Source organism: Semicossyphus pulcher, unplaced genomic scaffold, assembly GCF_022749685.1.
Source record: "Semicossyphus pulcher isolate SPU_LCO1_2020_fin unplaced genomic scaffold, fSemPul1.0.p SCAF_2, whole genome shotgun sequence".
Lineage (NCBI taxonomy): Eukaryota > Metazoa > Chordata > Actinopteri > Labriformes > Labridae > Semicossyphus > Semicossyphus pulcher.
In genome coordinates, this window is record NW_027211693.1 from 19564646 (window position 1) to 19586567 (window position 21922).

Below are 21922 nucleotides of genomic sequence, written 5' to 3' on the forward strand. Positions count from 1 at the left end.
TTATCATCTGTGTGTATAGTATTATTTAAGGTACATATGTTGAATTAGGAGGCCTGAAGTACCCGTAGTCGTAGCTTTTCACATGCAGTGCATCACTGGCGGGGAAGAAGGTGGATTTACAGTTTTTGAGTTTGTATGATAATGATCATGGTTAACCTTTAATGACCTCATTTCAAAGAAGAAATTCTTTTTACAATGATGTCTGGCAAGAGGCACAGCGGATCAATTATCATTATGCTAATCCTAATCATCATCTCATATAAAAACACATCAGTTTCAAAACAAGAAGGCCAGCACCAGTAAAGGTATAGGAGGGGCAAAATCAAATATAGTAATGAATAAAATAAATTCATATGATAACAATAAAGTAAAAAATAAAAAAATGACACACACTAGATAATGATGTTATTGACAACCTCAAAAGATATGGCCTCTTTCCTATCTTAGACCGTATTTTTACACCTCTTTCACGAACAAAAATGTTTTGGTTAAAATAGAAAAAATATAACCCTGTTTTTGTTGATTGAGTTGAATATTATCTGTATTATACAAACAATTACAGTCAAATATCTTTAAGATATTGAAAGAAACCCTTGGGAACAAATGAATTTGTCTCTGTTGATATGAGCATGTACCACCCAGGTACCACCGTACGCCCTGACGTTTCTCCCGCACCGGCTGCGTGTCCACGCACTCACTGCGCGCGGTGTCATTCTTGAACACGCAGTCAGGTGTCGCGCTTCTATCACGCTACCGGCGACGCCCGCCCGGCTTTTTTCCCCTCCATGTTCACGTCGACATAGTTTTATTTATTTAAATATTTATGTTCACTCATGTGGATGTAATGTATGGGAACGGATGACGTCGCTCGTGCACTCTGGTGTGTTTGTGTGGGCGTGGAAGAAAGTGTCAACGTGCGGCGCGAGAGGAGGAGGAGAGGAAGCCTGCAGCTGAATCCAGCCAGAGGATAATATCAGCGGCGGATGTACAACTTTAACCGCTGCTTTGAACGCTGGAAAATGTGTGTAATATCTGAGGAATAAAGTTGTTATTGGTCGCTGTTTGGTGTTGGCAGAGCTCGGCATCGTTTCAGCGCTGGAGGTGAGTGAATATCGCTCTCCACACCGCAGGAAGCCCAGCCTCCCTCCTCTCTGGATGTGAAGCAAACCAGGCAGCTACGTTTCTACATCAGGCCACTTGTGACCCGCTGCTGAACCTCCATTACGGGTAAGTTTGTTCGACCTGTAATGAAAGACAACTTCTCACGACTGATTTGTAGAGTCTGACCGGCGGTTAGCCGCTTTGTCGTGTAACCGACAGCCGTGTTTCACGTGCTAACGATGCGGTGACGACCAGAAAGCCGCCGACCTACCTTCATCATATCAGGCTGCTCAGTGTGAGCTCTGGCTTCCTCTGGTAACTCCAGAGTCTTATATCGACTCTGACAGGGATGTTAAATTTAGCTGCATCGTGAACCTGTGTGACATCACTAGTAGAGTGTGGCGGACCCTGCAAGCTAGCCAAAGAGGAAGTATGATAACGCTACCTGGCACGAGAGATTAGCTTATATCCAACTGTTTTACTGTCCTGACTTTATTTTAGCTGTGACACTATCGTTGTTTCCTCGTTTGGTATAAGAGAAGCCATGTTGGGATATAGACCACATTATATGGGCCACATTATAATCCTTAGAGCACGGTGTAAATGCTACATGACAGACATATCAACACATTAAACTGTAGAGCTGCCTGAGTGCAAGGACATCCGACCTCTGTGGCTGGAGGATGCTGCAGCAGCCCTCGTGCATGTCGCCGTGGGGTGTGGTTGGCAAACCGGACAGGCAGCCTGTCAGCAGTAAAGCTCTTTCCCTCCAGCAGCTCCACTCCACCCTGTAATCTCCCCCATTTGACAGCTCATTAGAGAGCTGGCCACATCCCATTAAACCCTCATGACATCCCAACCATAACCCTCTACAAAACCAGACCTCTGCATCCATGTAGCTGCACTGTCCATCCGCTGTGTTTACTCAGTCTGTCAGTCATCACAGCTCTGCTGCTGTATCAGGCAGCCCTACAGGCTCGTAAATGTGCCACAGTGGACAGCCAACATGTGTTGCACACTCAGTTGTGTTTAATCAGCTTCAGCTCAGAGCATGCTGCAAAAACTATGATGCATGCTGTGCTCATCTTCATGAACCGATCCTCTGAAAGGGATAACTCTTACAAAACAAATAGTATAATAATTATTGTAACAGGGAGATAGATTCTTTCTCTATGGTTTATTAAATTCTCTTATCACATCCTGACCCCAACCTGTCAGTCTACCTAATGTTAGGTGTAACGTCAATGAATACTGACATTCACCGGGACTCCTTTACATCACCTCTCTTCTGTTTCCCTCACACACTGCCTTTATCCACATTCCTTTACCTAACTAAATTCATCCCATTTATTCTTCATTCACTATCCCATCTTTCTGTCCACACAGCTTCACACTTTGAGAAACAGGCTGCTACATAATAATCCCTGTGCACTGTACCTTCGTCTTATATTGTAGTTCAGCTTATATTCTTATGCAAATAGTAAGAAAAATGTCTCTACTGTGAATTCAATGTTTATCTGTCAGACAGGAAGTAAATAGCAACCAGCCAGTACAGACTAATGTGCTGTGCAGCCTGAAAGAGGGAGGCAAGGTTAATCACATTACTGACTGCACTATCATGTCTATCTGAACAGGAGTGAGGCTATCTATCACTGCCGAGACACACACACACACACAGATGCATCCATGCATGCAAAAGCATACATAGACAAAGATGTATATGCACAGGCCAAACACACACAATGCCTCCAGCAATGAATGACCAAATTATCTGGTACCATAGATCTAAACGATCTGAGCAATACAGTTAGCAATAGCACAACTGAGGCGGTAATGTGTGTGCGTTACAGAGCGAATGAGAGAAACCTTTCTTGTTTATCTGTTTAGGTTGACTAGTCATTGAGGTCACTCACTTGTAGTCACTCTGTTGGCATAGTAGTTTTTAGGTCATATGCTTCACTTGTGTTGCACTTGGCTTGGTCACTCAGCCTTTCAGTGTGATCTGTGCAGCGTCTCTGGAGAATCACTAGCCTGCTGAGTGTGCGTTGGGATGGTGGAGGTATGTCTGGATTGTGGCCAGACCTGTTCTGACAGTCCACACTCGGCTGATGCTGATGTAACGACGATGAGATTGTATAATGAGGCGATGAGGCGATGAGGCATTGTATAAACATGTAGTATAAACTGTAGTGTTCCTCTGTCCCTCCACACCCTCACTATTGTTTTTTAAGGTAGATAGAGAAGCGTGGAGTCTTTGTTCGAGCTCCTGTCTGCAGCTCTTTTATGTATTTATTGGGCCTGAATGTCTCACAGGAGTCTAGTTAATGTTTGACTGAGAGCCCGCGTGTGGTCTGTCTAGCTTTGAGGAGGTCCATCTGTGCGTGTTAAAAGCTTGTGACCAGTGCAAACCTGTCTGCCTACCTCACATTTTGTACTTCATTAATAACATATTATAGTGCAGGATGCCAGGATACTTCAGGATGAAATTGGCATCATTAGCACATTATAGTGATACATCTAAAAGAAAATTATCCGGATCATATTTTTTTAGCAAATTTAATATCCTTCTTGTGTTTTACAGAGCAAATGACCCATTTATCCCAGAGAGTGTTCATTTGGATTGATTGATTACATTTGATTGTGTGGCTGTTTTTTCCTCTGAACCTTTTCTTATTTGAGCATGTGCAAAGGGAAAATATTACTTCCAAGAGGATGCATGGAAGTGCATTGGTAGCCTGCAGCTGCACTTTTGCAGACACCTTTTACTGCAAGCAGAGCTTTTTTACTGTCTGGCCGAACCAAAGTGAAAAGTTGTTTCCACTTGTGGACCCAATGTTCAATCGTCTTACCCAAAAGTAGAACATCTTAATGCGTCCTCCTTAAATGCATCAAGAGGCAGATATAAGGATGCTACTCCATGTGGCTGATGCTGCACTAAATTAAAAAGACCACCCTGTGCAGTGTGGACACAGATGTTGTGGTACTAACCTCTCGCATGTGTCACAGCTGAACATTGAGGAGGTGTGGGTGGCATTTTGGCAATATTCAGGATAAGCACTTGAGGTGACGTCTTTAAAGCTTGTGTTGGATTAACAAAAGTGATTTTAGGCAAACCAGTTCATCCTTATATTCTTAAGTTGTGGCTGCAGGAAAGGCTGCAGGAGGCAACGCAAACAGGTCTCCCTAAAATGGAATGTGAATTGAACTTGTATGTAACTTGCACGTTTCAATTCTACTTGGTTCAATACGTTATTAAAGTAAATCTTGCTGTTGGACATAGCAAGTGTCAAAGTTTCTATGGTCATATTGTATATTGTTCTACTTGTATTGTCAGGGTGACTGAACACCTGCATGCAACAGACATGCTATTATAAAGTAGTGGTTCCCCTTTCACTACCTTGTTGAGCTTTACTTTCTTTTCAACAGACACATCGGTCCATAACCATGACTTCACCATTAAGCTATGGCAGAAAATGCTACATTTCAGTATGGCCTTATCCGGGATATCCAAGTAGAATATACCAATTGCATGCTTTGCTTTTTCCTGCCCATGTCTGAGCTGTCCGTTCTCCGTAAGTGACATGCTTTACATCATGAATATTGTTTTAAACTCTTTTAATTTGACACCTTTAGAAGTGCAGTGCAGAATAGTTACCAAAGTATGCTGCAAACTCATTGGTAGACATATTGCCGAAAGGCTTTAGGATCACACTAACCACATCTCGCACCTGCAATTGAAATCTTTGAAGTGGTTTGCCGACTGGTAGACACACTTGTTTTAAATGAAAGTCTCCACCTGTTAAAGCAGGTTACTTTGACTCCTGTTTGTGAGGATGTACTGCTGTGCCACTGTCCACTATCTTAACCCACTGTTTACTTTACTGTACAATTCACTTCTGACTTTTATTACAAAAACAAACATTGCGTTTAAGTCCTTTAACAAATAGGCAAAGGGCAGGAACACCCACTGTCCAGTCTGCTGTTGTAACCCTATATTCTATTCAGACCACGTCAGAGTGAAGAGGGATTTCCTGGTGCAGTTATGAAACTACTTACATGTTTGTCACATTTTCTTCAGCCTGTTAGGAAATGATAAAGCTTTCGACATCAGTCAATACTGGCAGTAATGTTACCACAAGCTTCGAACCTTCATTGTGCTTCCTCAGCTGATATTGTCATGTTGATCTGAATGTTACATTTAGTTTCTGACTGTTTCAGCAGCAAAGAAAAGTCAATTCATCACACAGCAATTAGCTTAATTGTGACACTCCTCAGCAGCTGCAGAACTGCTCGCATCACTTCTTTCTTGCAGTCGTCATGAAGTGATTTATCTTCATTCTCGTTTAAGCTGATCGCTTCAGTGTGTCATTCACTGCATTTAAATCTTGTAAGAAGATTCGACTTGTGATTGATTTGATGAGTCATAGTGATTTTAAGTTCTGAACATGGTTTTATATGGGCTGTGTGTGGGTGGTGGCAGGGTCTATGGAGACTTTTTGATCCTGGCGTTAGAAGGTTTTGTTTAGACATGAAGGCTTTCTGGTGCACTCAAAGCTGGGTATCTGCTTGTACTCAGAGTAGACAAGGTAATTTAAGGTACATGACCCGTGCTGGCTTTCGTTTACTTCTCTGAACATTAAGAGGCGCTTGTTAGCTTCTCGGTGCCCCTATAAACTGTTCCAGTTTCCCATAAACTCCCAGAGGTCTGGCTGCCAGCTTGGGAACACGTGGCTGCAGGAGGCTTCGTGGGAACCGTGTGTGGTGTTTGTGCCCGTACACGGGGGAAAATCTGGACTCGTGTCAAGTAAAGAATTCAATATACATGTTTGAATTCTCTAACCTGAAATATATAAAGACCAATATGTATATAAATAGCTGGCATGCCTCTCTTTCCACTGAGGTAGAGTGTCACATCCAGATGTTGGCAGGATGAGTGTCCACGCCTCCTTCGCAATGAGACAAAAATCAGTAGAACCATCATCCGTCATGCCACGCCATTTCAGCTTGAGTACACCTGGTCTCTGATAACAGGCGTGTATAAACATGCCTAAAGTAGCACGAGGGAATGTATACAGAATATAGTCTTTGTTCCATTTGTCACATAATAGTTCAGTTAAGCTTATTGACCTTCTGTAAATAACTACGTGTTTGTCACTAATGAGCTTTTTGTGCCGCTGTGAATGGCTGTACATGTCCCCAGTTGTCCTGTTTAAGTGCGTGTGTCCATGTTTTTCTCTGTGTGAATGGTCTCTCTCTCTCTCTCCCTCTTTCTCTTGCTGTCTCTGTGAATGAGAGTGAGATCACTGATTGCCGCTATCCATGCCAGCGAGTGCAGATGGAGGGCTGAGAGTGGTTAGAGAATGTAAGAGGAGGGTCGTGCTCCTGCTCTTCTGCTCCGCTCTCTTATAGGCCTTCCCCTCCACTACGCTCCCGCTCTTCTCTTTCTCTCCCATCCCCACTGGTTCCCAGCGTCTGACTGTGCGTGTTGTGTTGAAATGCATGTGGTAGAAAGCTCCCTTGCCCTCCAGCATCAATGCATTTCTGTCTCTCAGTCGACCACAGCTCAGAGACTAACAAACTCATGAGTCTGTGTGCATGATTTTTTTTACCCAGCCCCTATATGATGCAATAGTGTTTGCAAATGTCTGCGTGTGTGTGTGTTTCAAATCCACACTGAGACTCCTCCTTCCCATCATCCCTTGCTGTGGGAGGAATAGAGTTTTTGAGAGCAAGGGTTGCCTTGGTAACTATTTCTGCCATCTGTGGATGTTGTATTAATGTTTAGTAATGTGTGTGCGTGTGTTTGTGTAGAAGAAGATGGAGGCGTCTGTGGTCTTAATGCTTCAGCTCCCTCATCGTTGCATTATTTATTTAATAGTTACCAGACAGACTGGAAGGTTACTGGGTTACAATTCATTCCAGGAAGAGATTAGAGGAGTCCACTTTCAGCTGCTCAGTGAATGTGTGTCATTGCAGAAACATATCCCATGCCTCATATACTCCTGCTAACAGAACTGAGCGCGCCTTCAGTGGGAAAGCTGGAAGTGTAAACAAATCATTAATCTAGATCCTTCTGTATTTGTCTTAGTTTGAGAGGTTCATTTGGATGTCAGCCTTTTTCCTGCTAGCTGATTCATATAAGTGATATCCCCATTTATTCTTAACTATTTACAAGCTAAAATAACCAACAATTCCCAAAATATCACGGCTCTCTTATAGCCAGAAACAATAATCCTATTGACAAGTCGTTTTGCTGTGTTTAGAAAGGGAAAGGAGGAGACACATTTTGCAATTGTATTACACTGATGGATAGTGGAAGGATCGAAAGGCTGTAATAGAGGCAGCTGCTGTCTACACCAGGAGAGTTGAGACAAAATCAATTAGATATTTATTTGAAGCAGCATTTATGTTGTGATGCGACTGCAAGCGAGATAAATGTCCAAGGAGCGTTACCTTCAACTCTGTTAGTTCACTTCAATGATTTTGCAGTAAAGTGACAAATAAGAGCGAATATGTGAGAATCACTTTACACTGCAGGGGTAAAGTCGACAGTGATGATGCTATAACTGCTCTTTATTCTGCATAGTTTTTGTGCAGGTGAACAGAATACTGGAACTCTGTTATTAACACCTGTAATGTATTAGTCTACTGAAAGAGAGGAGTGTTAAAGTGAGAGTCTACTGTGGTGGTCAGACAGTTTTTATGCTCCGTGGAGTGTCTAAGCACAGCCCAGGGACCGGAGCAGGATGATGATAAATTGCCCACGTGTATATGTTTGAGACAAGAGGACGACAGAGGAGAGTGTAAATGTTAGCCCAAAAATAGTCTGTTTTCCCAAGGCTGTGGTGCGTCATGTGACTTTGGCCCAGTGCATTGTGCAGAGTGGTGCTGTGTAACCCACTTTTTAACACTGACTCACTCTTTTTCCATGTTTTCTCCTCCTCTCTGTTTCTCTCTCCCAAACAGAAAGTCTGAACTACGTCAAGCAATGATGTAGACATGACAACGACATGATGATGATGGTGATGCAGGACCTCGCAGGGAGGAGGAGCAGCGACTGACTCTCTCCTCCTTTTCACCACACCTGGCACCCTATGTCTGTCCTGATTGGGCGGCTAGGGTGCTATGTCATCAGCCACACCCCCTGCGGCCCCGCCCTTTAAGAAGGGAAGGAAGCTGGAGAAACCGGAGGTGATGGCTGACTCGCCGCAGGCCACCAACGAGGAGCTGAGGAGCAAACTCATGGATGTCCAGATAGAGGTGCAGCAGGAGCGGAGCAAGGTGAGGGGGAGGAAGAAGAAGATCAAGAAGAAAAATAGTGACACTTAACAGTAGAGAGGTCCCCCCTCCTAAGATCATCACAGTAAAAGCCAGTCGCTATCGCCGCGCTGCAGACAGTCTGATGGAAAATGAATGAACTCACTGGTGGCTAGTATTATGATGATTGGTTAATTGGATTCTTGTGTGTCCTCAGGTGTCCAAGCTCCGAGAGCGGCTCCAGGAGCAGCGGCAAGCTCGGGAACTCGAACAGCACAAGCATGCTGTAGCCGTCACCGACCTGCGTGCCAAACTCCACGAAGAAAAGCTACGCGAGATAGCGGCTGTCCGTGAGGGCCTGTCCAGGCAGCATGAAGTCGAGCTGGCCCGGTCCATCAAGATCCGGGACGCGGAGGTGCAGAGGCTCCAGGGGCTCGTAAACGCCCTGAGAGACGGAGCTGCTGATAAGCTCAAAAATGCTCTTCTCGGAGAGGCCAGGGAGGAGGCCAGGAGAGCTTTTGATGGGGAGAGGCTAAAGCTACAGCAAGAGGTATATGCAGAAGCATGTATGTAGGTGACAATAATACAGTATCAATTATGCTTTCATTATAGATTGTGTATTAATGTAACACTGCCTTCACACCACATCTGGTATGCTCTGCTTCTCAATAAGTTGAGCTCAGCCTCATGTTGTTTTTTGTGTAATGGGCATTCTGAAACCACTTTGTGAATGTGCATGTGTGTGTATGTCAGTTGTTGATGTGGGACTGTGTTATCCTTGTAAAATTCAGTGCTGAAAAACAGGAAGCAGGGTGGAAAGAGCTTTTGCCAAGCTATTGTTTGACTGTAGCCTTTCTAGACAAACAGGGCATCTATCATTACAACTGTTTAATGGTGCGGAAAGTGTGTTTATAAATTATCTTTGTTGTTTCTGTGTCGTGTTTATTATTAACCTGTGTTCGTATGTGCGGGCACTTTAGATCCTGGAGCAGAAGACGGCCAGGAAGCAGGCCGAAGAGGCCCTTGGAAATGCTCTGCAGGCGGATAAAGCCAAAGCGGCAGATCTGCGCACGGCTTACCAACAGCACCAGGATGAGGTGCACCGCATCAAACGGGACTGTGAGAGAGACATACGCCGACTGGTGAGACCACATGCTGCCGGGAAGACATACACTGCAGACACTTCATATAGCATGTCTTATCTCAAACTGACATGGCCATTAGATAAGTCTTTAGATAAACAAAAAAATATTGCATTGCACTGTCGATTAACAACTTGCCCAGACTATTCTCAAATTCAAATAAATGACTAAATAAGTAACTAGAAGGCCCCTCGTTAGAGTGCCATTTTTTAATCACTAAGCCCTTGGGCATTTGTTCGAGAGTGAAACATGTCCTGTCCTGTCCGTCACAAAGAGCTTACTTTAAATACATGACAAAATATGGAGCTGTCATACATGTAATAAAAAGGCTCTTACACTGTCCCATAAACCCTATATTATTATTCCTCTGATAGGTTAGCTTGACAAACCCAGCAGCTGTTATTTTTACAGCCTGCCACATCCCCATTTGAATATCACAAAGACTCTCTCACACTCGACATCTGTTCTCCTGCTTCTGAAGTTCCGTTCCAGCTCGGGGTTTATCTCACTATCACAGTATGAAGGTTACAGGCTAATTGCAGGATTGTCTGTCTTTGCCTATCTCACCAATGTGGTGCTTATCTGCAGAAATAAAAGTCTGTATATCTGCCTACAGTTACTCGTTAACCTCCATTACTCACAGGAGGGCTACAATGACGGGCACTTTTTGTCAGTAAAGGAATGTGTGAGCATTGATCTTTACAAAGTGGTGAATCAGTAAAGCATGGTGGGTTGATGTCGAGCATACAGAGCAGGGAACACCAGTGTTAAAGAACAAAATATGGAGGCACATTTGTCAGAAGAAGTTGAGCAAGAACAAAGCCTCATAAATTAATCACAGCTGGAGCACCATGTTTTGAAAGCATAAACACTCTCTTGTTCTGTTCTCCACCATCAGAGCATGCAGCTTGTTAGACTAAAGGTGTCGACAGCGTGTGATATAAGGTGGAAAGTTCACTCCAAGCCTTTTTGTTTGCACATAAATCTAACAAAAGAGCAACTAAATTTATGTTGTATGTACTTCTCATGTTCCTTTCCATCCTTATCATAGATGGATGAGCTGAAGGCGAAGGACCGGGTGGTGTGTGCTATGGAGAGGGAGCTGGGGCTGCAGGCCGGCTACACTCAGAAGCTCCAGCTTCAGAAGGAAGCCCTGGATGAGCAGCTGGGGCATGTACGAGAGGCCGAGAGACACAACCACGGCAGCCCAAAGAGAGAGGTGGTGCCTGGGCTGGGGGACAACCAGGACCTGCTCAACAACCAGGTAAACACAGACACAGACACGTAAGGCTTCTTTGAACACTGGTGTTTGACTGGCTCCTGCACGTAGCTGCAGGCACCGTGGGTTAAGCTATCATAGATGTAAATGAGTAATCGAATTCATGATTTATTGGATGCAAAAACCTTCATACGTTAAAATCGACCTGAAGTAACTTCACTGTTTGTGTTTTTGTGTTTTAAGCAGACCTTTATTTCACACTGACATTCCCAAACATTTTCATGTCAAGGTACACTTTAAAATGAGACTTAAAGAGCACGATTTATTTTGTCCTTATTACATAAGAACACGAGTTGTGTGAGATCACTCACAGTCTCAAGTCACAGCTCAAAAATTCATGAGAGCATTTGGATATACTTTGTATTCTGCGTTGGCATCTCACCCTTCATCCCACCACCACCTTCTCCCCGTCCGTCTCCGTTACCTGCCTGCACGCCTGCCTGCATGTTCTCCCTTTTTTAGATTTTCTATTCCTCCTCTTCTCCTCTCCCTACCACTCCACAGGAGGTCGAGGAGCGTGACATTAGGAGGTTCCAGCTGAAGATTGCGGAGCTCCACTCGGTCATCAGGAAACTGGAGGACCGAAATGCACTGCTGGCCGACGAGAGAAATGAACTAGTGAGAAACACAAATGCACTAGAGCATTTATGCAATGATTGTAGTCATGCAAATACACACACATGTTGTTACACTTCATATTATACACACATGAATGCCTGCAAAAAGTTTAACTCAAAATCCCTTCAGCCTTGCTCTCTTGCCTCTCTTGTTGAAACTAGAAATTCAGTGTGACTAGAAGTGAAGGTTCGAGATGACAGTGTTTCCTCTCCCTGTTTCCTTCCTCTGTCTAGCTGAAGCGGGTGCGAGAGGCAGAGAGCCAGATGAAGCCCATGTTTGAGAAGAACAAGCGGCTGTCCAAGAAGAATGACGACCTGCTGCAAACGCTTCAACGAATGGAGGAGAAACTGAAGACTCTCAGCAGAGAGAACGCTGAGATGGTGAGATGCACCCGGCGAATGTTTTACCACTTCCCTCTTCTTTTACATTATTTAAAAGTTATAATACTAGTAAAGAATAGCAGATATTTTAGTTTTAATTTGTAGATAAAAAGGGTTTGTAGTCACTGTACTTTGGGTGTCACTGAGAATGACTAAATATCAAGGAAGCAGGACCTCTACTGGACACTCAAGGAACAGTTTAAAATACATCTGGTGCTGTTTAGCTCAGTTAGTAGAGCAGGCGCCCCATGTACAGAGGCTACAGTCCTCGTCGCACTGATCGCAGCTTCCCGGTCTGCCGATCATTTGGTGCATGTCATCCCCCACTCTCTACTCCCAACATTTCCTGTCTATCTTCAGCTGTCCTGTAAATAAAGGCAAAGACCAAAAAAATAATCGTAAAAAAAAAAATTCATCTTTGCCTCTCTCTCTCTGTCTCCCTCCCGCAGAAGGAAAGAGCCGCCTCCTCACGGCCCCCCTCACAGCAACAGTGCATCCAGCCCCAGCTGAAGCGACCAAGCTCCCTGACAGACCTGAGCCACGCCCACGAGGAACAGGAAGTGGAGTTCCTCAAACTGCAGGTTGCTGAGCAACGAGGCACCATTGATGAGCTCATGCAGGTTAGGATTTTACCTAAACAGAACAGAACACCTGATATACTGTGTGATGAAATTAATCATTTATTACTTCATTACTTTAACTACATCTTTATTATTGAGGTTGTAGTTTGGGGTGGTTTTAACTGCGTTTTATTTCGAGAACATTTTGTCCACCCTGTTTGTATACATAAGCGGTAACCACATTGTGAAAGCACCAGCCCTATCTTCTCTGCTCCATTGTGCCTTTGGTTGTATACAGTAAAATGATTTATTGTGTCTACACCTGTCCTTTTCGGCAGAGAATGTCTCATTTATTCATCCTCGCTCGTCTTTCCCCTCCCACACTATTTTTTAACATCCCGCCACAGCCGACTCATCATCCTGTAGTCCCTCTTTGTGAAGACTCTCAACCCACATGCTTCAGTCCTAGGATCATTTCGCTTTCTGTCCATTTTTACCACTTCATTTCAGTTTCCAGTGCTGTTTATATTTTAGTTTAATGTTTTTTTATTGAACTGTGTAAAACTGTACAGCTCACAGATCCATGTCTGTCTTTAGGAACGTGACCGATTCATGATGAGCAAAAAGAACAGGAGGAAACCTCTCAAACTGTCTAAAGTAAGTGGCCATGAGTGTTTTATAAACTCTGTTGAGCGTAACCAAGCAACTACCCAATCTGTGGATCAATTGAGTGTACATCTGTGTGTGTGTGTGTGTGTTTAATTGGGCTCAGGAGACAATAATGACAGTATGCCTCCAGCTGGGAGCATCACGCTGAGCACACACACACACAACTCATGCGTGAATCATTTTCTCAGCCAGCGGAAAATTATTATTTTTTTTTACTGTTATTGTTTTATTTTATTTTGAGAATTAAGTGTTGATGTTCGACAAAAATACACTTGTTACAACATTGCAAACTTTATTTCTGCCTTCATCTATCTTTGCCTGCATGTGAGGGGAAAGGGATGACTCATCCTAATTAGCTCTGTGTGTTTGTGTGTGTGTGTTTGAGATGACATGTTTGGGCTTATACATCAGGGAACATGTTAGAGTCTGTGATGTTGCTAGGAGGAGCTTGTGGATAAGTGTCAGATATTTCCTGCCACCTCTCTTGCTGGATATACTTTGTCACCTTGGCGAGGTGGATGCACTGTCGGGCGCAGCGCCTTGGCTCTTGGACCTGCACCTGGAAATCTGTCTCTGTTTTCGGGAGTCGGAGAAGAAGCTGAATAGATCCACTTGGAGACAAAACACACAGACGCTGGCTTTTGGATTTTTCTGTGGGAGTAGTTTGATTGTTTCCATTTTATGTGGGAGGGCAGCGGAAAGCAATTGTGCGTTTTGGACGTTAATAAGCCCTGCTTCAAGAGATGATTGACGTGCTTTGGGGAGATTCTTTATAGTTTAGATTTGGTGTTTTTATTCCAGTAGCAACATGACAGAGTACATCCTCCTTATTCTCTACTTCTCTTCCTTCATCTGCCTCTGTGCTCTGGTCTGCCTCTACTTCTCTGGCTGCCAGGAGATGACTTATAAACATGATGGTAAGGACTCCGAGGGGTTTGGAATAGTTAATCACGAGAAAGACGTAAACAAAGATGCTGAGACTTGAGGGTTAAGACTAACTGTTGGTGAATAAACTACAGCAGTACAAAGGTGTGATTTAAGGTGCGAAGAATGTTGTATTTGTTGGCTTTTTATCGATAGGGCAACAGAAAAGATATTGTTAAAGTTAGATTTTTAACAGCATTCATGTCGTCTCTCCCCTCTCTTCCTCTCTGCAGAGGCATGTTGTGGAGACATATTTTGGATTTGACGAGGAGTCGATAGACTCTGAGACCTCCTCTCTGACCTCCTATAACACTGACCTCACTGACCGCACGCCTGCAACTCCAGAGGAGGATTTGGAAGATGTAAGAGTGCAATTTTGTACTTCGAAAGAAATAATTCAAACTATATTATTTAGCTCAAACCGCTGAAAGATGTTCTGCATGAATTGGGCATATATTAGATAACTTACAGAACAGAAAAAGGCATACTATAAAAATAATTTATCCGCTAACAAACAGGGTAAATACGAAAGTTTTGTCTGTTTTTGACCTTCCTCTGTTTTTTTAATAACTTTTCTTCCATTTTCCATAAATTTAGACTGTAACCCGTGAGGAGTCGGAGCTTCGCTTCCGTCAGTTGACCAGAGAGTACCAGGCTCTCCAGCGGGCCTACGCCCTGCTACAGGAGCAGGCGGGGGGCTCTTTAGATGCAGAGAGGGAAGCCAGGGTTTGTACTCACTTTTAACTTCTCTGCCCTCTTTCTCCATAATCCAACAGTTCTCACATATGTTTTAAAACTTTGCAAATAATCTTGATTTATGATGTAACAAGGGAATATAAACTGTAGCTTTATCAGATACATTTTTGTAATTTTGCAATAAGATGTTAAGTTCTTTTGATTTGCACACTGGCCACTAATGACTCATCTTTCCTCCCACAGACACGTGAGCAGCTGCATGCGGAGCTCGGCAGCTGCCAGGCCAAGATCGTGGACCTGGAGAAGGCCCTGGCCGAGAGGGGGCAGGTAACAAAGACGAGGGACCGTGACAGAGGCTCACTGGTCCTGCTCTCACTGGCCTGCATGCTCTGCCCTCATCCGCTGTTCTTCATGTTGTTCTCTCTGTGTCTCGAGCCTTCTGGTGCTGCCGAGCCCGAAGAGGAGGGTTAAAGTTTTGAATAGAAATGTTTGTATGTCCAGTAATGTCTCACATTTTCCTTAATCTGAAAATGCAGTTAGTAATGATTCTAATTTAAAAAGCCAAACCTCTTCATGTGGAGAAGAAAAGCCTCGGCTAGTTTGTCAAAACTGGGGAGATTAAAGGATATGCTTACATTGAACACCTAATTCCTACACTAAATATGAAGAATACTGAAGTGTTTTAATGAATTAATCTGAATGCTCTTTATTTATTGTGAAGTTTCCTTTGTCATAGCATCTTGCCTGTCCTACGCTGTTATTTTGCTTTGTGCTCTGCTGTTTCTTCACCTCTGTTCCTCCCTTCACGGTGAAATCTTGTTACCTGTGACAGCAGCTTTTTTGCATGTTATCTCAGGAGTTTTCCTTTATTTTTCTGCGTCAATAAACTTGTGCCACCGCCACTCTGTTCCTGTCCGTTTGTGTCTGTGGAACATTTGCATGCCATTTGTAAATGCAGCACACCCTGCTGGCTGACGGCTTTGTTCTTTACACCCTGTCATGGGACCCTTTCCTTCTTCCTTCCTGTTCCTTCTGATGACTCTTCATGTTGATGTTGTGTTTGGTTGTTATGGCAGGATTCAAAGTGGGTGGAGGAGAAGCAGTACTTGCTCAGGACCAACCAGGAAATTCACGAGAAGGTGGGTTGCACTAGCCTACACTCACTTTTAATGCATCACTTCCTGAGCATCAGTGTATTATTAAGGATTGTATTCATAGAATTGGTGCTTCTCTAGGTACAGATTCCTTTAAGGTAAGATTTTATGCTGTAGAAGAACTCAACACATAAGAGCAAAGTAGTTGTACTCTTAAGTGCATGTGATGTTAACCTTAACATTAAATAGAGCGTAAGAGATTCCAGTGCATATTTAAATGTTAGAAGGTATTGCAGATTTAAAAGCAGTCAAAGTTGGAGCAGACTTCCTTTTGAAGTTTATTCCATCTCTGTAGAGATTATTGATCAAAGGTATTAGTGATTATGAAATAGAGCAAGTTCAAATGATTAAACTTGTGTGTGTCCTTAGATGTGTGTGTTGCAGCAGACGGAGTCGCGGCTGCATGCCGAGGTTCAGGACGCTCGGGATCAGAACGAGCTGCTGGAGTTCAGGGTGCTGGAACTGGAAGTAAGAGACTGTACCAACGTCATCCTGTCAGCAGGAGGCGACAACAACAACATCAGCTCCAAACTCAAGACCTACATACAGTGACAGACAGACACAGACAAACATCCTGTTCATACATACTTGAGTCCTCTTTATGCATCCGTGTGTGTGTTCATTGTTCTGCATGGCAGCTGTTCGTAAACCCATCCTCTGAACTGGAATATTTTTTTTAAGGAAGGAATGTTTTAAGATGAATATAATTTTTAATTGAATAAAAATGTATTTAAGTTCATCATTCAGTCCCATCTTTGTTCATTTTGTCTCTCATTTGTGCACGCATGTCCTACATTTGTTTACATTTTACCGAAAGATAAAAGCTCATCTCCAGGACGAGTTAATGAAGAGTGAACAGTGAAGTGTAATTTGGAGTTTTCCCCCCCTTTAATCTTAAATCTAGAAAAATACCAAGAAAAAATGACCTGATTGATAGTGTATATTAATGTAGCAGAAGTGTCTGACAGAGGTTCGACAGAGTAGCTCCTCTTTCAGTTCCAGCATGTGTTTCATACTCCCTATCGGTTTGGTTTGTTGTCCCATTTAAGTCTTTCGGTTCCACCTTCCTCATTTTGGCAGATCCCGACCATGTTTTCAGTTTCATGTAAGTAAAGACCTCATTCACTCCCTTTTCACTCATTCACATTCAGTATCTGTCGTCCACATTTTCACTCTCACAGTTCACTACCACAGACATTATAATGAGCTATAGTTTGGTTGATGTGATAATATTTTGGATGTGTGTGTATATGAGTGTTAATAGTGTGTATTTTCTGCAGGAGAGGGAGCGCAGATCTCCTGCCTTGAATCTCCACATGTCTGCGTTCCCTGAGAACAGCAGCAGCGCCCTGCAGATTTACTGCCACCAGGAGGGAGTCAAGGTGAACACACTTCTGACACTCTTCTCCTGTATGACTCTCTCTCACACAGTCAATGTGATGTCTGATTCTGACTTCTGTGCAGGATGTGATCATTCCTGAGCTGATGAAGAAGCTGGATATCTTGGGGGATAATGGGGTGAGTTTGAATAAACTGTTAAAACAAGTTCTGGTGTCTTTTAAAAAATAGGTATTCTTATAATATTAGTTTGCCTGCTGTGTTTTCTGTAGAATCTCAGGAATGAGGAGCAGGTAGCTGTGATCCAGGCAGGGACAGTGATCTCCCTGTGTGAGAAGGTGAGAGAAAGGCAGACATGTTGTGTTTTTACTGACACATGGTGGACACATGTAACATAACATCTATTTAATTCTAATACAGCAACTATACTGTATATGGGTTAAATATCAAGGAATAATTGTTAAGTTGGCTTCTCAGAAAGAATTAACCCTTCGTCTCAATCCTCCCTGTACAGTGGTTAAAGCAGATAGATAACACAGAGGCCGCCCTCACACAGAAGATGATCGACCTGGAAAATGACAAGGTGAAAAATCAGTCTAACGTTAGAGGACACGATCTTTAATGAATGTTTAAGTGCAATGAGATGCAAATATGCTTGACGTTTTCTGACCAAATTAACCTGTTTACTGTTTCTGTAGTGGTCACATATTTCTTGATTCCACAGAATAATCTATACTCTAACATTCAGTTGTAATACCATTGTGTCATTTCTCGTTGCAGGAGCTGTTCAGTAAGCAGAAGGGATTCCTCGAAGAAGAGCTGGACTACAGGAAGCAGGCGTTGGACCAGGCCTACATGGTACAGAGCCAACTTTATACAAACAGACAAAATGCACTCATTTATATCGATTAAAACACTAACCACGGTTGTGTAAACGGCATAATAGTCCACAATAAACAAGGTGCGACATTGTCATTCCAGCATGACACATAAACATATGGATCCCATTCAAACATCATGAGCGCTCCATGAAGGTTAAATTTGTCACAGTGTGTCGGGATACTGCATCTTTTACCACTGAAGTCTAAATTCTGCAATCAAACCACTGAACTAGTCGAGGTATTGGGCTTCCTGTTTATAGAACTAGTGCTCTGTTATCTTCTGAGGAGGCCAATCACTGATTTACTCTCTCATAAATATGAATTATGAAGATACGATACCTTTATGAATAGCCTGCATAGGGTGGTAGAAATGGACAACTCATTAATTCAATAAAGACTTTGAGTGGGTTTGATAAGGTTTTAGTTAATCGATCTTATTAGCATGAATGAGCTTAAAACATCGTCCAGTCCCACTAGGTTGTACCCACAAATCAGAGGTTTCTACTGAGGTCACTCTCCATAAAGTATTAACCATTTTATTTGGTCAGTTTACTGTTGTTTCTGTTTATGGTTCCACTGTATGTTGTGTTGGTGAGTTTGGTTTTCACATGGTGACTTTTAACCTGAAGGAGACACTAACACATGTTAAGAACATGTTTGTGTTGATACTTTGAAGTCACCATGTGAAGGTCAAGCCTGAATAACCCTCAATATAAAGTGGAACAGTGTTCCCATATCTGCCATGGTCACAGTGGTGTATGTATGTGTGTTTGTTTCTGTATCCGTTTGTGTGTGTGCCTCCATGTGTGTGTCTGTGCATGCCTGCGTGCGTGTCTGCATGCGCATGTGCACGTTCATGTGTGTGCGTGTATGTGTGTTTGTCTACCTGTATGTGTGTGTATGTGGCTGGCTGTGCAGAGGATCGAGGAGCTGGAGGCCACGCTGTATAGCGCTCTGCAGCAGGAGCAGCCGGCATGCCGGGAGGTGGCCGAGTCGCTGACAGACAGGCAGAGGGAGGAGCTGAGGCTCGCTGTGGAGAAGCTGCGGCGTCAGATTCTCCGGCAGAGCCGGCAGTTTGACAGTCAGATCTTACAGGAGCGCATGGAGCTCCTACAGCAGGCCCAGCAGGTAAGACTTAAAGCAAACTGAGTCAGGTTACAGTCCTGCCCTCCCTCAATCTGACCCCGGCCCCTGTCTGAAACGTCTGACCCACCAGACTTCTGGTGCTATGAAAAAGATGCAGTATCCCTGTGTGTGCAACCTCTAACTCTACCTGTAAGTGCACCTGTGGAGGTGAAGAGTGAAGAGATGAGACAGAACGACCGTGTGGCTGTGTGTGTGTGTGTGTGTGTGTGTGTGTGTGTGTGTGTGTGTGAGAGAGAGAGAGAGAGACTCTGTGTAAATCATTGTGATCTGACCCCCCACTCCTTCAGTACCCCTCCACTCCGCTGCCCTCACAGTAGTTTACACCCATGGCTCATACAGTAAATGTAATTCATTGAGTTCATCAACTACCACAGCACCTTCAACCTCATCTGAAACAGTTTGACTGTACCTTACTAACAACGCTTGTCTTATTGTCTCACTCCTAACCCCAAACACAGTTTGTACAACTACGAATGATATTTATGAACTAATTCAATACATCAGTGGAAACTACTGATGGAATTAGAGGACAGTTTCTTTTATAATTGATTTGTAGTGGCCACAAGCACAAGCTATATATATCTGATATCCCTTGTTCATTTCATCAACAATCGCTGAAAGTACAGTTAAGTTGTTTCCTCCACAGTTGTGCATTAGTTTAAACACTTTATAACTCCCCTAGCTGACTCAAAAGTGTAGTCTTGCCTAAACAGCTTGTTTTATAATGACTAATAAGCATTTTTTAATTGAAGTTTCATAGGAGCGTGGGTTGTAATTTAAGAATTTCAGTCCATCCAAGTGCAATTATAAGTCAGTTAATTAGTATTTTACGTTATTTTAACAAGACATGTTATTGTAGCTTGATAAAAGACAGAGGGCATGATGGGAAGGAGGCAGAGTTTTCTGAATGTATACAAAAATAGTTGGATGGTCTATGTTTTAGAGTTTGACATCTGACCTGTATTTACCACCTAACCTCATCTGTCTTTACCTTGCAGAGGATTAGAGAGCTGGAGGACAGGATTGACTTGCAAAAGAGACAAATAAAGGAAATAGAGGAAAAGGTACATTTTCATATTTAATTTGTGTCTTTCTAAAAACAGCTCTGTGTCCTGGCTGGTAGAGGAAATGTGGACAGTAACTCAGCAAAGTTTAACACGAGAGAATGTGAGTTTACATCTAATGTACCGACTCACTGTCTTTATTTTATTAACTTCTTGTCACTCTTTTTCTCCCCTCTCTTCTTTATCTGTTGATTAAACTCCTTGTGTTCCTTTAGTTTTTGTTCCTCTTTTTGTTTTTCTCTTTAGCATTTATTCTTTGGCCTTAATAAAGTAACCCTGGACCCACATCAGGTAACACCTTTGCTCACTTTATGCTATTAGTATGTAAAATTATAACAATGATGAAGAAATAATATTTAATGTCTCCTTTTCTTAGGTGTTAAGGTGCTGTGGAGACAAGCGAGGACAAAACAAAACCTTATTGTTTTTTATGCATTTGTAGACAGATCACTAAAACCCTATGGCCTTTTTGATAAATGTGCACTTTTGCAGAAGACCCTTACCTGGAATGCAAACATATTTGAAAATGTGATAAATAAACTGATAAACATGAAATTAAGATGATATTTATTTATAAATAACATTAACTAAAGTGGTTGTTGGACCTGGAACAAAATCACTCCTCTGTGAGAAGCAAACATGCAGATTTACAGAGAGAAACTCTGAATCAGAGGATTTATAAGAGGGAAAGGAGCCACGGCCTCGGTTGAAGCAATGCCCAGTCGGACAATGGAAAAGGAGAGGGAGTGAAAGTACAGGGCTCAGCGAGGGGCCGAACAGGCAGAGTGCCAACTGGATATGGAGGATTTTGGCGAAGTCTGTGCCGTATCCAAGGAAACAACAGCGCAACTGAGATCACAGAGCAGAAGCTGAACTTAGTGGAAGCTCGCTGCTGCATAGGAGAAGATGAAACTACGATCAGTGGACCTAAAAAACAGGTAATTATTTAAGTTTATCTTTGAGAATATACTTCTTTGTGCATTTATTACAACAGCCACTTTGAGGTTGTTTAAGTTATCCTTTGACTTTCGTTTTCTTACCTATATTTACTTATGCATCAGTCAAAGTTAAGGTCTAGCCAACGATTAGCTTAAAGGATGGGTGCACATTTTTCATTTCGTCTAAAAATACAGCACTCACATACGAGCATGTGAGGATTAGGAGGCGGGGTAACCTGAGAGACACCTGTGCTCGATAACTTGCTACCAAGCTGTTGACATGATGAATAATGGATGACTGTATTTTTTGGTTGTGTATCTTTTAATTTATATGTGTGTATTTCTGCCTATGTGTGTGTGTGTGTGTGTGTGTTTGTAGTGTAGATATTATAAGCAGGGAGGTGCAGACGTGTTAAAGTTAAACTGAGTAAATCTGACACTGTGCTTACAGATGAAACTCACCCAGCGTGCGCAGGATACCGAACGGAGGATCACATGACCCCATCAGACACGAGGAGGAGCACCGGAAGCAGTTCTGTAACCATGGTAACAGGCTCAATGGGAACTGGCTGGATCTGAACGTGTAGGTTTCTGTGTGAGAGAGTGAAGGTCCTGGAGCCGAGTGAAGATTCAGCCCTCCAGACGGACGGCTACCTGAGAAACAGGTGAGAGACTGGGGGAGAGGGGATCCAGTGACACACACGCACACACCTGCTACTATATATTCACTTTTGGACAAGGTGATATCACGTAACACCCGCACCTGACTGCTCTG

The 21922-nt window shown here is 43.1% G+C and overlaps 1 protein-coding gene across 3 annotated transcripts; it reads left to right on the forward strand.

The window, feature by feature from the left end:
• The first annotated feature begins 835 nt into the window (after nt 1–835).
• jakmip1 (janus kinase and microtubule interacting protein 1) lies at nt 836–21806 on the forward strand. 3 transcript variants are annotated; one of them, XM_069669714.1, is made up of 24 exons: nt 836–1227; nt 8068–8382; nt 8576–8908; nt 9339–9500; nt 10552–10764; nt 11284–11397; nt 11631–11777; nt 12227–12397; nt 12935–12994; nt 14164–14292; nt 14528–14656; nt 14870–14953; nt 15703–15765; nt 16150–16248; nt 17061–17162; nt 17245–17298; nt 17391–17456; nt 17633–17701; nt 17899–17976; nt 18918–19127; nt 20144–20209; nt 20425–20500; nt 20586–21147; nt 21599–21806. In XM_069669714.1, the coding sequence occupies exons 2-22, from the start codon at nt 8227–8229 to the stop codon at nt 20473–20475; spliced, it is 2556 nt and encodes an 851-aa protein (XP_069525815.1). In that variant the 5' UTR covers nt 836–1227; nt 8068–8226; the 3' UTR covers nt 20476–20500; nt 20586–21147; nt 21599–21806. The 3 variants fall into 3 exon arrangements, with proteins under 3 accessions (XP_069525815.1, XP_069525818.1, XP_069525817.1); XM_069669717.1 differs by lacking the exon at nt 18918–19127; XM_069669716.1 differs by lacking the exons at nt 20425–20500; nt 20586–21147; nt 21599–21806 and having other exon boundaries at nt 20144–20386.
• Nucleotides 21807–21922: the final 116 nt, after the last annotated feature.

Bases quoted from the DNA above. Each gene is read 5' to 3' on its own strand.
- jakmip1 (XM_069669714.1), top strand. From the start codon at position 8,227: ATGTCATCAGCCACACCCCCTGCGGCCCCGCCCTTTAAGAAGGGAAGG. The intron at 14,954-15,702 runs GTAACAAAGACG...TTGTTATGGCAG, and splicing joins CCCTGGCCGAGAGGGGGCAG to GATTCAAAGTGGGTGGAGGA. The intron at 17,702-17,898 runs GTGAAAAATCAG...TTCTCGTTGCAG, and splicing joins TCGACCTGGAAAATGACAAG to GAGCTGTTCAGTAAGCAGAA.